Source organism: Aquarana catesbeiana, linkage group LG02 (assembly GCF_042186555.1).
Source record: "Aquarana catesbeiana isolate 2022-GZ linkage group LG02, ASM4218655v1, whole genome shotgun sequence".
NCBI lineage: Eukaryota > Metazoa > Chordata > Amphibia > Anura > Ranidae > Aquarana > Aquarana catesbeiana.
In genome coordinates, this window is record NC_133325.1 from 174,935,025 (window position 1) to 174,950,926 (window position 15,902).

Sequence of the window (15,902 nt, forward strand, 5' to 3'; positions counted from 1 at the left end):
CCTTGGATGATTTCATGGTATTAAGCTTCATAAAATGTATGTAATCTAATTAAATGTATGTAAATATATGTAAATGTATGTAAAAATACATACAGAATAATTCACCATACAGCCCAATGATATGAAACATTTTCCAACCCATCCTGTTATTTTTAGCTGCAATGTCCTATTTATAGACATATTTTGTGTGTCAAAATATGTTTCACATTCAAATGTTACTATTTAGTGCATTTTAATATATACAGTATGTAAACCTACAGTATATATACAATATGTATATATGTATGTACAGTATCTCACAAAAGTGAGTACACCCCTCACATTTTTGTAAATATTTTATTATATCTTTTCATGTGACAACACTGAAGAAGTGACACTTTGCTACAATGTAAAGTAGTGAGTGTACAGCTTGTATAACAGTGTAAATTGACTGTCCCCTCAAAATAACTCAACACACAGCCATTAATGTCTAAACCGCTGACAACAAAAGTGAGTGCACCCCTAAGTAAAAATGTCCAAATTGGAACTATGTACATGAAATACTACAGGTTGCTGCATGCACACAATTGTATTCCTACAATTCCTACAATTTATTTAAAACAGGTTTATGAATTTGACTGACAAATTAAAGCTGAAATCAACTTTTTAAATCCTCTTTGGGCATACAACTTTTACATGAATCAATAAAAGTTGACCATTGTAAGCACCCCTATCCCAACCCTCTAACTACCAGTTGTGGAAAATGTTGGAAAAAAAGAAAAATTGGTGAGCTGCAATATAATATATTTTTGTTTTTGGGTTTAATACTGCTTTAAAAACTATCCAGGATCACTCGCAAAAGTGACCCTGCCATTCAGACTGAGTCCCAGGGACTGACGGCAAGGTCTGCAATGAAAGCCTTAGCTCTTCACCCAAACAAACTCATAAATAACATTATTTTCCAGCACTGCCTTAACCTTCTTTGGCATGGAGTTCACCAGAGCTTCACAGGTTGCCACTGGAGTCCTCTTCCACTCCTTCATGATGACATCATGGAGCTGGTGAATGTTATAGACCTTTCGCTCCTCCACCTTCCATTTGAGGATGCCCCACAGATGCTCAATACGGTTTAGGTCTGGAGACATGCTTGGCAAGTCCATCACCTGTACTCTCAGCTTCTTTAGCAAGGCAGTGGTCATCTTGGAGGTGTGTTTAGGTTTGTTATCATGTTGGAATACTGCCCTGCGGCCCAGTCTCCGAAGGGAGGGGATCATGCTCTGCTTCAGTATGTCACAGTACATATTGGCATTCATGGTTCCCTCAATGAACTGTAGCTCCCTAGTGGCGGCAGCAGTCATGCAGCCCCAGACCATGACACTCCCACCACTGTACTTGACTGTAGGCAAGACACACCTGTCTTTGTACTCCTCACCTGGTTGCCGCCATACATGCTTGACACCATCTGAACCAAATGAGTTTATCTTGGTCTCATCAGAACACAGGACATGGTTCCAGTAATCCATGTCCTTAGTCTGCTTGTCTTCAGCAAACTGTTTGCAGGCTTTCTTGTACATCATCTTTAGAAAAGGCTTCCTTCTGGGACAACAGCCATGCAGATCAATTTGATGCAGTGTGTGGCATATGGTCTGAGCACTGACAGGCTGACCCCCCGCCCCTTTTCCCTCTGCCTCAATGCTGGCAGCACTCTTACGTCTATTTCCCAAAGACAACCTCTGGATATGACGCTGAGCACGTGCACTCCACTTCTTTGGTCGACCATGGCGAGGCCTGTTCTGAATGGAACTTGTACTGTCAAACCGCTGTATGGTCTTGGCCACCATGCTGCAGCTCAGCTTCAGGGTCTTGGCAAACTTCTTATAGCCTAGGCCATCTTTATATAGAGCAACAATTCTTTTTTTTACATCCTCAGAGAGTTCGGTGCCATGTTGAACTTATAGTGACCAGTATGAGAGAGTGAAAACACCAAATTTAAACACACCTGCTTCCTATTCACACCTGAGACTTTGTAACACTAACGATTCACATGACACCAAGGGAGGGAAAAAGGCCAGTTGGTCCCAATTTGGACATTTTCAGTTAGGGGTGTACTCACTTTTGTTGCCAGCGGTTTAGACATTAATGGCTGTGTATTGAGATATTTTGAGGGGACAGCAAATTTACACTGTTATACAAGCTGTACACTCACTACTTTACATTGTAGCAAAGTGTCATTTCTTCAGTGTTGTCACATGAAAAGATATAATGAAATATTTACAAAAATGTGAGGGGTGTACTGACTTTTGTGAGATACTGTATATATATATATATATATATATATATATATATATATATATATATATACAATAAATATAAAAAGTCTTTACACCCCTGTTAAAATTTCAGGTTTCTGGGATGTAAAAAGAATTGGGGGGGGGGGGGGTAAAATTACAAAACTAAAATAATGTGGTTGCATAAGTGTGCACACCTTCTTATAACTTGGGATGTAGTTGTGTTCAGAATTAAGCAATCACATTCAAACTCATGTTAAATAGGAGTCAGTACACACCTGCCATCATTTAAAGTGCCTCTGATAAACCCCAAATAAAGTTCAGCTGCTCTAGTAGGTCTTTCCTGACATTTTCTTAGTCAAATCCTACAGCAAAAGCCATGGTCTGCAAAGAGCGTCAAAAGCATCAGAGGGGTCTCATTGTTAAAAGGTATCAGTCAGGAGAAGGGTACAAAAGAATTTCCAAGTTATTAGATATACCATGGAACATAGTGAAGATAGTCATCATCACGGGAGCAAATATGGCACAACAGTGACATTACCAAGAACTGGACGTCCTTCAAAAATTGATGAAAAGACAAACAAAAAAAAAACAGTCAGGGAGGCCGCCAAGAGGACATTAAAGGAGCTGCAGGAATATCTTGCAAGTATTGGCTGTGTGGTACATGTGACAACAATCTCCCGTATTCTTCATATGTCTGGGCAATGGGGTAGAGTGGTAAGATGGAAGTCTTTTTTTACGAAGAAAACACCCAAGCCTGGCTAAATTTTGCAAAAACACATCTGAAGTCTCCCAAAAGTATGTGGGAAAATGTGTTATGGTCTGATGAAACCAAGGTTGAACTTTTTGGCCATAATTCCAAAAGATATGTTAGGCGCCAAAACAACACCACACATCACCAAAAGAACACCATACCCACAGTAAAGCATGGTGGTGGCAGCATCATGCTTTGTGGCTGTTTTTCTTCAGCTGGAACAGGGGCCTTCGTCAAGGTAGAGGGAATTATAAACAGTTCCAAATACCAGTCAATATTGGCACAAAACCTTCAGGCTTCTGCTTGAAAGCTGAACATGAAGAGGAACTTCATCTTTACGCATGACCACAGCATACATCCAAATCAACAAAGGGATGGCTTCACCAGAAAAAGATTAAGGTTTTGGAATGGCCCAGCCAGAGCCCAGACCTGAATCCAATTGAAAATCTGTGGGGTGATCTGAAGAGGGCTGTGCACAGGAGATGCCCTCGCAATCTGACAGATTTGGAGTGTTTTTGCAAAAAAGAGTGGGCAAATGTTGGCAAGTCAAGATGTGCCATGCTGATAGACTCATACCCAAAAAGACTGAGTGCTGTAGTAAAATCGAAAGGTGCTTCAACAAAGTATTAGTTTAAGGGTGTGCACACTTATGCAATCATATTATTTTAGTTTTTTAGTTTTACTTCCCTCCACCTAAAAGATTTCAGTTTGTTGTTCAACTGAGTTCTACAGTTTATAGGTCATATTAAAGGTGGAGAAAGTTCTGAAATGATTTATCTTTGTCTCAATTTTTTACATCACAGAAATTGACATTTTAACAGGAAAATGTTTAAGTATATCTACAAGGAATAAACAATTTGAATGCACCGAGTTAATTCAAGGCTTTTTTAAGAGGTACACTCACATGACAAAAGTGGAAGACTAACATAGATTAATATGATGCCTGTATGCACATTGGCCCTAAACAATGATAACAAGTAATCTTTTATGACAATACAGTCATCACATAAATGGTTTTGAATGTCATTGGTGTGGGTTGAATCTGTCCTGGGCTTCCTATATGTCTAGGATACTCCAACAGTAAGATCCTCTTGACGTAAATCTTAACTGTTCACATGGGACCTTTGGGTGTCCCTCCACACCTTGACATGTTCCATCGCCACTTATTACATTCTCCATAATGTAAAATAAATATAAAAGCTAACAGATAGAGTGGGAATCCCTTATGAAAAGCTTAGAAGGGGTTGTTTTATTTTTAATTCTCATGCATGATGTATTCAGCCCCCCCCATCAACTTGTTCAAAAGATAGCAGGTTAATTATATGGATTAAATATATTTTGTATCTCTTATAACTTTCTACCTCTCCACAGATCCAAAAATATCTCATAGGACTTAAAAACAACCTTCCTTCTATGTCACCAACAAACAAAACATGGACACAGCCAAAATATAAATTTCTCATTCCTTTGAATCAAGAACTAATGAAGCTATTCCATCTATGGAAGGTTAGTCATTTTATGTCATCATGTCGTGTTATACTTCTTACCAAACCTAAGCAGATTTTTAGAGTGCTTACTCTACTATTTGGACATGTCCCCAGTTAGTAAAAAGACTCCAATGCTAATAGTCCTCACTCCCGTTTACAAGATCAAAATGAAAGTGCCACTCTCTCATGATGTATTCCTTTATTTATTCATTGGGAAATGAATCTGGGAAAAATTAAACCAGCATCTGATTTTGCACATGACTGGGGATTCTGGTGCAGAATTTTAAAATACAATACAAACAGCTGGATGAAAGTCCACCGAGTCTTCGGAAAGGGGGCCTGTATAAAAAGCATTTAAAGTATAACTAAAGGCAAAACTTTTTTGTCTTAGTTTTTGGACAGAGTGGAAAAAGATTAGAAAACTTGTCAGTTTTTATTGCTGGCTGTGTCCCACACCCCCTCTATTTGTCCTGTTCACTGATTACACCAATCATGAGGGAGATTCACACTCTCTTTTTTTCCTGTTTACAGAGATTGTCAAAAGTGAAAGTAAAAGAAAAATGCAAATTTTTGGTTGGCCCTTGAACAGGAACACAGTGGAAATCTGGGGGCACTAGTTATGGTGACTTTGAAGGGATTTCCTCTCATTTCCTGTGTCAGCTATGGGGCAGGAAGTGAAGTGAAATCCCTCCAATGGAACCCATATGGCAAAAAAAAAAAATGCCAGGGGTTCTCTTACTCTATCCAAACTGAAAAGAAAAGTTTTGCCTTAAGTTCTGCTCTAAGGATTATAACATTGTTTATAAAAACAGGGGTTGGTCAGGTGGTGTTTACAAGGCCACCCACTGTTAAAATCATGGCCCAGTCAACAGGAATCTACTGAAGTTTGAGTCATCCATGGCCAGCCTAAGCTAGACACCCTTTTGGTTGTTTTTGTCATCATAGATTTATTAGCAATAATTATCTTACCAGTGGCTAGCATTGTTTACTGATTTATGATTTCAAGTGGGTTTTGGAGTATCTGAATACTTGTCTGGCACTTCTGGGCAAGGTCAATGCTAAGGGATCAGTGTGATGTGTGGCAGCCCTTGCCCCCCCACCTCTCTGAAAAGTTATCCACCAATATATTCTCTAATTGCCACCTGTTTGCTGCAATCACATGCATTGCATGCGCTTGCAGTGTAGTTGTGACATGGCCCCAATTACTTGAATACGTCGTGTTTGGCGGGAAGGGTGTTTCATTTTTGTCGCGGTCACAAAGCTCCTTGTTTATGTGGCTTGTCAGGGGGCAGTAAATTGTGACTTAACCACCTGCCTTTACCGGCCTTGACCACATGTCTGAAAGAGCCCTTAGGCCAGGTTCATATTATTATTAATGTGTGCTCACAACGCACCTTGCACTGACACAGGTTTCCTTGATAATGGTTAATTGACAGTTAAGCAGCAGAATCCAACTTACACTACTTCAATACAGCAGTGGTATTGCCCTTTTCCAACTAATATTGGTTTTGTGTTACAAAACGGGCAAGGCAACTTTATCAAACTGAGTTGTCTCATGCCTATGTTTCTCAGCAGTGTAATGAACATCTAGTGATAATGTATATGTCTTATTGTTTCTATTCCTCTTACTAAGGAGAGAGTTTTAGAGGTTCATATATATGCTTTAACTGCTTTAAGACTGCCCACAGTACTTTTACTGCAGGCGGGTGGCACAGGCAAGCTGGATCACGCACATGTACGTCATTCAGCCTGCTCTGGGTTAGGGGCATGCAGCATGCTGCTCCCACGACCACTGTGTCCACTGGACACAGTGGTTTGTGGATGCCGGCACCCGTCCACATTCAGAGGCTGGGGATTATCTGATCACTATGCGATCACATGATCACAATGTTGTTAAAGCTGTTATGAATTCATTTCATTCACAACAGCTGTAATTCTATAGTGATGCTGTGATTGTCCCACAGCTATCACACGGTACCTGGACCAATCACAGCACCCTGTACCATGTGATCAGCTGTAGCCAATCACAGATCACTAGTAATCACAACCGTTATGATATGAATCCATTAATGACAGTTCAAAACATTGATGTTACAGTGATAATCACTATAACAGCAATCAAATTGTAAAAAAAATATATCCCTGACCACACCTCCAGAGTAGTACAGTGTTAATATAGTGACACTGAACAACTCTGATGAATGTATGTATAAAAAAAAAAAAAAAAAAGAAAATGTTGAAAAAAGAAAAAAATGTTCAAGAATAAATTTAAGAAAATATTAAATAAAAAACTATTATTATTATTTGTTTTACCCACTTAAGGACAGAGCCTCGTTTTGAGATTTGGTGTTTACTGGTTTAAAACAGGTTTTTTTGCTAGAAAATTACTTTGAACCCCCAAACATTATATATTTTTTCTTCTAACACCCTAGAGGATAAAATGGCGGCCATTGAAATACTTTCTAGCGCACCGTATTTGCGCAGCGGTCTTACAAGCACACTTTTTTTTTTAGAAAATACAGTTTTTTGAATAAAAAAATAAGACAACAGTAAAGTTATCCCAATTTTTTTTATACTGTGAAAGATTATGTTAAACCGAGTAAATTGATACTCAACATGTCATGCTTCATAATTGCGCCCGCCCGTGGAATGGCGACAAACTTTTACTCTTAAAAATCTCCATAGGCGATGTTTAAAAAATTCTACAGGTTGCATGTTTTAAGTTACAGAGGAGGTCTAGGGCAAGAATTATTGCTGTCACTCTAACGACTGCGGCGATACCTCACATGTGTGGTTTGAACACCGTTTACATATGCAGGCTATACTCGCGTATGCGTTCGTTTCTGTGCGCGAGTTCGGCAGGACGGGGCGTGTTAAAATTTTTTTTTTCTTATTTATTTTACTTTTTATTTTTACACTGTTCTTTAAAAAAAAAATAATTGTGTCTCTTTTATTCCTATTATGCCCCGTACACACGGTCGGACTTTGTTCGGACATTCCGACAACAAAATCCTAGGATTTTTTCCGACGGATGTTGGCTCAAACTTGTCTTGCATACACACGGTCACACAAAGTTGTCGGAAAATCCGATCATTCTAAACGCGGTGACGTAAAACACGTACGTCGGGACTATAAACGGGGCAGTGGCCAATAGCTTTCATCTCTTTATTTATTCTGAGCATGCGTGGCACTTTGTCCGTCGGATTTGTGTACACACGATCGGAATTTCCGACAACGGATTTTGTTGTCGGAAAATTTTATCTCCTGCTCTCCAACTTTGTGTATTGGAAAATCCGATGGAAAATGTCTGATGGAGCCCACACACGGACGGAATTTCTGACAACACACTCCGATTGGACATTTTCCATCGGAAAATCCGACCGTGTGTACGGGGCATTACAAGGAATGTAGACATGGCAGGACCTCTTAAATATGAGATCTGGGGTCAAAAAGACCTCAGATCTCATATTTACACTAAAATGCAATAATAATAATAATAAAAAAATGTAATTTGAAAGAAAAAAAAAAAAAATATCCCTTTAAGAGCTATGGGCGGAAGTGATGTTTTGACGTCACTTCCACCCTACAATGGTATGGAGCTCACTCAGCTCCATATCAGATACGGAGAAGGATCCAATTGCCTCAACGCTGCCAGTGGCTCTGGTAAGAGCGACGGAGGGCACCAGAGCGTGGGGGCACTCTCCCGCCACCGATAAAAGTGATCTTGCGGATCCGCCGCAGAGACCACTCTTATCTGAAAGCCGACTGCCCACTCTTGAAGAGGATACCGGGGTTATGGTAGCTAGCTGCTGCCATAACAATGGTATTCCTCTTTAAACAGCCGACATATAACGATGGCGGACGGTCGGCAAGTTGTTAACATACTGTCACAAAGTCAGTATTCCTGATCACTGCCACATCAGTCATGTGATGATGCTGTACTGCACTGGTAACAGTATGTGAAAAAAAGTTAAAAGAAAAACAAATTTTATTTAATTTCAATTTCCAAAAAATTGTGACAAAAAAGTTATAACTCCAAAAAACTAACCATGCCTCTTACTAAATACCCTGGACTGTCTACTTTCCAAAAAGGGGTCTTTTTGGAGGGGGGGGGGGGGGTATTTGTATTGTCTCGGCATTTTAAGGACCTCAAAAAATTTGGATTGATCAGTTTTCAAATATATATACCATAGTTTGTAGATGCTGTAACTTTCACACAAACCAATTAATATACACTTATTGGGATTTTTTTTAACAAAGACTTGTAGCAGAATATATTTTGCCCCAAATTTATTAAAAAAAATGTTATTTGATATGTTTTATAACAGAAAGTAGAAAATGTTTGTTTTCAAAATTATCAGTCTTTTTTCACTTATATAGCCAAAAAAAATATGTGGTGATCAAATACCACCAAAAGAACTTTCTATTTGTGTGAAAAAAATCATATATGAGCAGGGCCCTCTGATTCCTCCTGTATTGAATTGTATTGTAATTGTCTGCCCTAACATTGTAAAGTGCTTCGCAAACTGTTGGCGCTATATAAATTCTGTATAATAATAATTATATAAATGCAGTTTGTGTACAGTGTTGCATGACCGCGCAATTGCCAGTTAAAGTAGTGCAGTGCTGAATAACAAAAAATGGCCTGGTCATGAAGGGGGTAAAATCTTCCAGAGGTCAAGTGGTTAAAAAATGAATGGTTGGTAATTACAATTTTTACAGGCTTTAAAATAGATCTAGTACAACATGCCAGATACTGTATATTCAGAAGTGAGTAAAGCATTTTCTTCCTTTTATTTTTGTATAGTGTAAGAAATTTAGGCAATCATTAACCCCACAACGCAAAGCTGCCCTCGAAGTTAAATTAAGTGCCAGTGAACTATTTCGTGGTAAAAAGAAATCTTACCCAGCAAGGTTAGTATTATTATCTGTGTAGTGATAAGACAGCTAAATTAAAAATTACAAATCAATGGGTAGTAGTGAAAGTTTTCAAACATTATCTCTGTTTTCCTTCATGTCTTTCTTCGTCATAGTGTGGTTTTAGCCTATTGAAGTATCAAGACTGACCTGTAAATAAACAGCTCCAGTCAATCTCTACTTTTTTCGTGCTAAGAATAAGTTAGAATTTCTGTCAGGTTCTCTGACACCAATGGGGAGATAAACCATCACTTCCTGTCCCAATGACACCAGGAATAGAAATGAGGAGAACAGGTGTCCTGGGACAGGAAACACAGAAACGTTTAAAATCACATAGAGTTTCTAACCCTTACTAAATCTACTAAAAAAAAAAAATGAAATAGTAAAGATAAATACAGTTTCAGCACTGAGAATGCAGTTATCCAATGTGTTCACAACATGAAATTGTCCAAAATGTCTTGGTATGCCGACCACTTAAGAGTTAGGGCCAAGCCCAACCTCTGAACGAAAACCCCCACACCATAATCTCCCCTCCACCAAATGGTTTGGACCAGTACACAAAGCAAGGTCCATAAAGACATGCATCAGCCTGTTTGGGGTGGGTGAACTTGACGGGCCTGCACTGGATTTTTATATGTTCATGAATTTATGTTATTCTGATTAAGGAGCAGAGCAACACATATGCATATTTTGGGGCTGATTTTCATTATTTTAGCTTGCAGCTTCGGTCTGAGTGATTTGTGCACAGATTTTTTTTTTTCACACATAGTTACCCATTAATACCACTCAACTTAAGCAAGCCATACATTATATAATTTTCTTTCCCTTAACCACAGGTCGAAGGAATGAAAATGACTTGATTCCCCCATCAACAAAATCAGTGTTGATGTGGAAATACCTCCCGCAGCGCTATTGTGTTCTGCCAGCCGGGAGCCTTCCCCCACGGCAGATTACAATGATCACTGTTGGTGGCTATAGCCATTGGCAGTGTTCACACAAATGAAACCCAACAGGCTAGTTGTATTGAAGTTGATTGATGGATCGACGTCAGTACAACCAGCCTGCCCATTCATGAATCAAAATTCGGCAGGTTCTTGCTGAACCAGCCAAAGTTCAATCCGTCTATGGTTAGCCTTAGTCGAATGCCAAAATACTAAATCCCTTCCATGGTCCACCAAACCAACCCCTACCCTTCTCATATGTATGAAAAGTCTTATTTACTTTGCTAGGCTTTGTCCCTGTTCGGGTCTAATAATGAATGTCTTATCTGGTCAATAAGCAGTAATTAATAGTTTATGGACTCCAAGATCATAGTGCCCCAAAAGTTTTTGAACCAAAGACCCAAACACATTGTCATTATGTAGCAAGTAATACATTTAATTCTTACCCGATCACCAATGTTCTGCTACAAATAAATCTAATTTCTTTATTTTTAATTTTTTTTAATTATTTTTTTCTTCCTAGTGTTCCAAAACCATTCCAGGGAGATTACGTGGGTATACAGAATAATCCAAAACTTCAGAAGCTGGTTACAACTATTCCTGGTAAAATAGAAGTAGCTGCCAATGTCCAAAGAATCAGTAAAACTGATGGCAAGGTATATCTTGTTTATTTTTACCAAGAGTTGGTCAGTAGATTTCTTTCCTGCTAATTCCCACATTTAGCATACATTTAGTAATATATTTATGATGGATACAATACATTAAACATAGGCTACTAATAAAATTACTACAGAGGAGATAAAACGGAATTATACAAAAAATAGCTGGAAGAATTAACAGTGGCTGAGTAGTTGGCATTTAACAGTTGATATTCCCATTGCACGCATTAGTGGAATGAGCTCTCAAAATCATTGGGTGCTGCAGAGACCACCAGCTGGATACTGGATCATACACAACATGACGTAAATATTTGCCAGCACACCACAGATCTTCAATTACAGCCAATTTTTTTTATTGAAGAAATATCACATCACAAACCATATAGTTCAACGTTCCGGAGCCTTGCAGGACCACTTTGACAGGCATGTGATGATGCCAGGTGTGCTGGCAAATATTTTCGTTGAGTAGTTGGCATGTCTGCCTTGCAGCACTGGAGTCCTCAAATTTTGGCCAGGACACTATCTGTATGGAGTTTACATGTACTTGTGTGAGTTTCCTCCCACATCCCAAAGACATGCTTGTAGGTTAACTGGCCCCTGTCTGAATTGGCCCCAGTATGTGTTTACATGTGTTCATGCATTTGAGATAGGGACCTTAGATTGCAACTCCTTGAGGGCAGGGGCCGATGTAATTGTTCAGTATATAAACTGTTGCATACATTGTCCGCGCTAAATAAATGCCTGTAATAAATCATTTTTAGGTCATGTGCTAGACTGCATTCTGTATTAGCTGTATTTTTTTTTCTTTAACCACTTCCTGACCTTTCTTTAGAGAAAAGATGGCTACAGAGCAGTGTTCCAGTTCTGGGAGGGCGTCCATGGACATCCTCCCAGAACCACGCCCCCCCGCACATCCCCTGTGGCATGCTCTGTCATTGCTGTGTCCTTCAGATCACAGATCAGGGTAAAGGGCCAATCACAGCGGCCTCTTAGTATGTGATCAGCTGTGTCCAATCACAGCTGATCACATGTAAACAAAGTTGCTGGTCATTGGCATTCCTTTCCCCACGCGCTGTCACGGCGTGAGGAGAGGAGAGCCAGGAACCGGCAAGTGTGACAGGGGCCATTTACACTGATAATCAGGACACTGATCATTAGTGTCCTGATTATCAGTGCAGCCCCAACAGTGCCCAGTGCCTATCAGTGCTGCCAATCAGTGTCCATCACCGCTGCCTATCAGTGCCCATCAGTGCTGCCTATTAATGCCTATCAGTGCCACCTATCAGTGCTTCCTCATCAGTGCCCATCGGGGCTGCCCATAAGTGCCACATATCAGTGCAGCCTCATCAGTGCCTCCTCATCAGTGCCCACCAGTGGAGCCTATCAGTGCCCATCCGTACAATCTCATCAGCGCACATCAATGAAGGAGAAAAATGACTTATTTGCAAAATTTTATAACAAAAACTAAGAAAAACATTTTAGGCATCAGGCCCCTGTCCTTTCAGCCATTTGGGTGACGGGTCTCAGACCCGCTTCCTGATTGGCCGGAAATAGGATCAGTGTTACAATAGTGAATATTAATTCGCTATTGTAACACACCTGGGTGGGCTCCGAGCGCATTCTCTGCATCCCTGAGCCCACCCTATTTTGAAGCCTATTAGTGCGTCTGGAGCCTTCAATCAGTGCTTCAAAAAAAAAGAAAACACCCCCATATTGGAATTCATTGGTCCGACATCCTGCAAGGGGCCGGACGCATGGATCTAAGGGGCGGCGGCATGGATAAGGAGGGCGGCGCCTGTGCACCCTTAATGGACAAGCCGCCCCTGCTCTGATTTGAGTTGTGCTTCTGAAGATTTACTTTGTGTATCATTCTCAATCACTGGAACGTTAGTGCTTGAATAGATAAGACTGTAAATGTGTTATTCAGAATTAAAGAGACTGTTCATTGTTGATGACCATTTAAAGCTAGAAATGGATAGTTAAAATGTTAATGAAAATATGTTTTTAGTAGGTAAATGGTTTATTACGCAGAAAATGTAGTTTACCAAGCATGGTATAGCAGTCCAAAGAGAATCTTTGTATAATATACTGCCCTTTTCGATCCACTGAAATCTCTCGGGCTTGGATAGGTGTTGGTGGATTAAATCACACAGTAGCTCTGATATCTTTTAGGGACTACAGTTGTGAGACCATCCTGATGGAGTTCCTAGCTCTGTCCCACAGTTTCTCCATCCTCATTTAGCAGGAGGAGTCTCATGTTGGTTGACCTGGGAACTGTGGTGTGGTGCAGAAATTCTCTAGAGATGCATAGAAGCAGAATGCCAATTAATCTTGCTTGCATCTATCCAAAACGAAAACATTACATTTGGGTAGATGGCTCCTTTAACTATGACAACCTAATAAATGTCTTTTTTTTATTACAGGGAACGCCCACGTTACTTTGTCTTACAAAAAGTCACTTAGCTCTTGCGGATGCTAAAGGACAAGTGAAGTCATTAGTGAAGTTGAATGAGATTGCCAATGTTTCTGTTACCAGGTTCAGTGATGGAATCTTTTTTATTAAGCTTGCTCAGGTATTATTCTACATGTGTTGTATTTTATCAAAACCACTTGCTAGACTTTTTGGCCTCCAAACTCTCATTTGGCAAGAAGCATATTGCTTACATTATTTCCATCCATATTTGTGTTAAATAATCACATCACATAGCTGACTCCTAACCGGGGATGAATTTTGGCATCTTCTGAACTCATCCCTGTCAAAATATCAAAATTGCACTTCTTTTTACTTTAATCAGCTGCGAACCTGGTCATTACTCACCCGGCAACACACGAAAACAAAGGGGTGGGATGCTGGTGACATCAATGCCCTTATATGCACACATATGCCTATATTTAACTACTGATATTCACTATATATGGACACTTGTCCATACAAGGGCACTAATGTCACCAGCATCCCACCCCTTTGTTTTTGTGTGCTGCAGAGTGGGGATGACCAGGCCTGCAATTGACTGGAGTAAAATAGAAAACATGTTCAGAGGATGATCTCTACTCCTAAAATTGTATCTCGGTATTTTAAAAAAATAGCTGTGATGTCACCCACACCACACACAGGGTGCTATTTATGGGTATTTGAAAATAGCCATGACCTTCCACCTTTTCCCATTATTTTTCCCCATCTTTTCTCTCTGTACCTCCCTGATCGTGATTTGCTGGTAAAGGTATTTACTGGCATGAGCAGTCACTAATCATATAGTTACATAGTTACATAGTAGGTGAGGTTGAAAAAAGTCCATCAAGTCCTATATATGTGTGTGATTATATGTCAGTATTACATTGTATATCCCTGTATGTTGCGGTCGTTCAGGTGCTTATCTAATAGTTTCTTCTTCTCTTTTCTAATTGTAATGAGTGGCCACGAGTCTTGTTAAACTCCCTTCTGCAAAAAAGTTTTATCCCTATTGTGGGGTCACCAGTATGGTATTTGTAAATTGAAATCATATCCCCTCTCAAGCATCTCTTCTCCAGAGAGAATTAGTTCAGTGCTCGCAACCTTTCCTCATAACTAATATCCTCCAGACCCTTTTTTTTAGCTTTGTTGCCCTTTAACCTAATCAATCTGGTTCCCCCTTTCCCTTCAGGAGAGGCTTCATTGATATTTGCATACTGGTGTTCTGCTTGACCCTGTGTGTTTCTAACACTGGTTTACACGTGGCTGCCTTCTCTTGTTGTTTTGTTTTTGATTCTTTTGGTATACTTTCAACTGCATTTTATTTGACTGCATCCCTGTTGCTTTACAAGCCGATGTCTACCTTTTATTTTCTGTATCTCATGTGGTTATTTACGTCTGTACAATATGCTTACAGCCGATTAAAAACTTTTGTTAAAGAAAATAGCCTTAACCATTTTGCATTTTTCCTGCTTTGATTTGGAAAGAGATGGAGAATATTACTCTGAAAAGAGTCTTAAAATGGCCTGTTTTGCCAAAACCAACTATTCACATTGAATGCAATAGTTGGAGTTTTGGTATCTTTGAGCAATGAGCTCAGAACTTTTTATCATGGAACCCACTTTCCTTTATCAAGCAGTGCTTATTTAAAGAAACTTTGTTAAAGAAGAGCTTCAGACTCTTAAGTGAAAATCAAAAGTCAGTAGCTACAAAAACTAACTGCTGACTTTTAATAAACAGCCACTCACCAGTCCCTTGATCCAGCGGAGTGCTCACCCCAGCTATTTTCTCCCTGTGTCCTCTCTCGCCTTAACTTTACTATGGGCACCCAGCTGTGACAGCTTGCAGCTTCAAAGCCAGGTGCCCACTGTACATGCGCGAGCGGTGCGGCTAGTCCCACAGTCTTCTAGGACCTGTCATGTGTCCCAGAAGACTGTGGGAGGGAGAAGAGGAAGGAGAACTTCCGATAGCCTAGGCGATCGGAGTGGAAGTGGGAGCGGATACCTATCAAATTCGGGTACCCGCTTCCCCCCTCCCCAAATGCTCCATTTCAAAAACAGGAGCGGGGGAGGAGGCCTTAAAGCGGAACTTCCCCTTTTTATTGGCAAATCCCAACAAGGACACTGCCTGCATGGAGATTGTATGTGCTCTGGATGCTTACGTGGGTTTCCTCCATGTATTCCAGTTTCCTCCCACAATCCAAAGACATAGTGGGTTAACTGGCCCCTGTTCTAAATCATCATAGTATGTGTATATATGCAAATGAGGTTGGAGCCTTGCAAGATTGCAAGCTCCACGAGGACAGGGACTAATGTGAATGTACAATATACTGTATAAGTAAAGCACTATATTAATTGTGAGCGCTATATAATACCTGTAGTATATAATTATAGAATTACATACAGCAAGCGCCAAGACACAGTTCTAT

At 39.9% G+C, this 15,902-nt stretch overlaps 1 protein-coding gene across 2 annotated transcripts in view; it reads left to right on the forward strand.

Moving 5' to 3' along the window:
* The window catches only part of MYO1A (myosin IA), a 153,148-nt gene that overhangs the window by 133,593 nt on the left and 3,653 nt on the right, over positions 1-15,902 (forward strand). For both annotated transcript variants that reach the window (XM_073613838.1, XM_073613839.1), the window contains 4 exons: positions 4,393-4,527; positions 9,316-9,422; positions 10,890-11,022; positions 13,449-13,598. In XM_073613838.1, the coding sequence (XP_073469939.1) occupies positions 4,393-4,527; positions 9,316-9,422; positions 10,890-11,022; positions 13,449-13,598 (525 nt within the window). The remainder of the gene's footprint in view (positions 1-4,392; positions 4,528-9,315; positions 9,423-10,889; positions 11,023-13,448; positions 13,599-15,902) is intronic.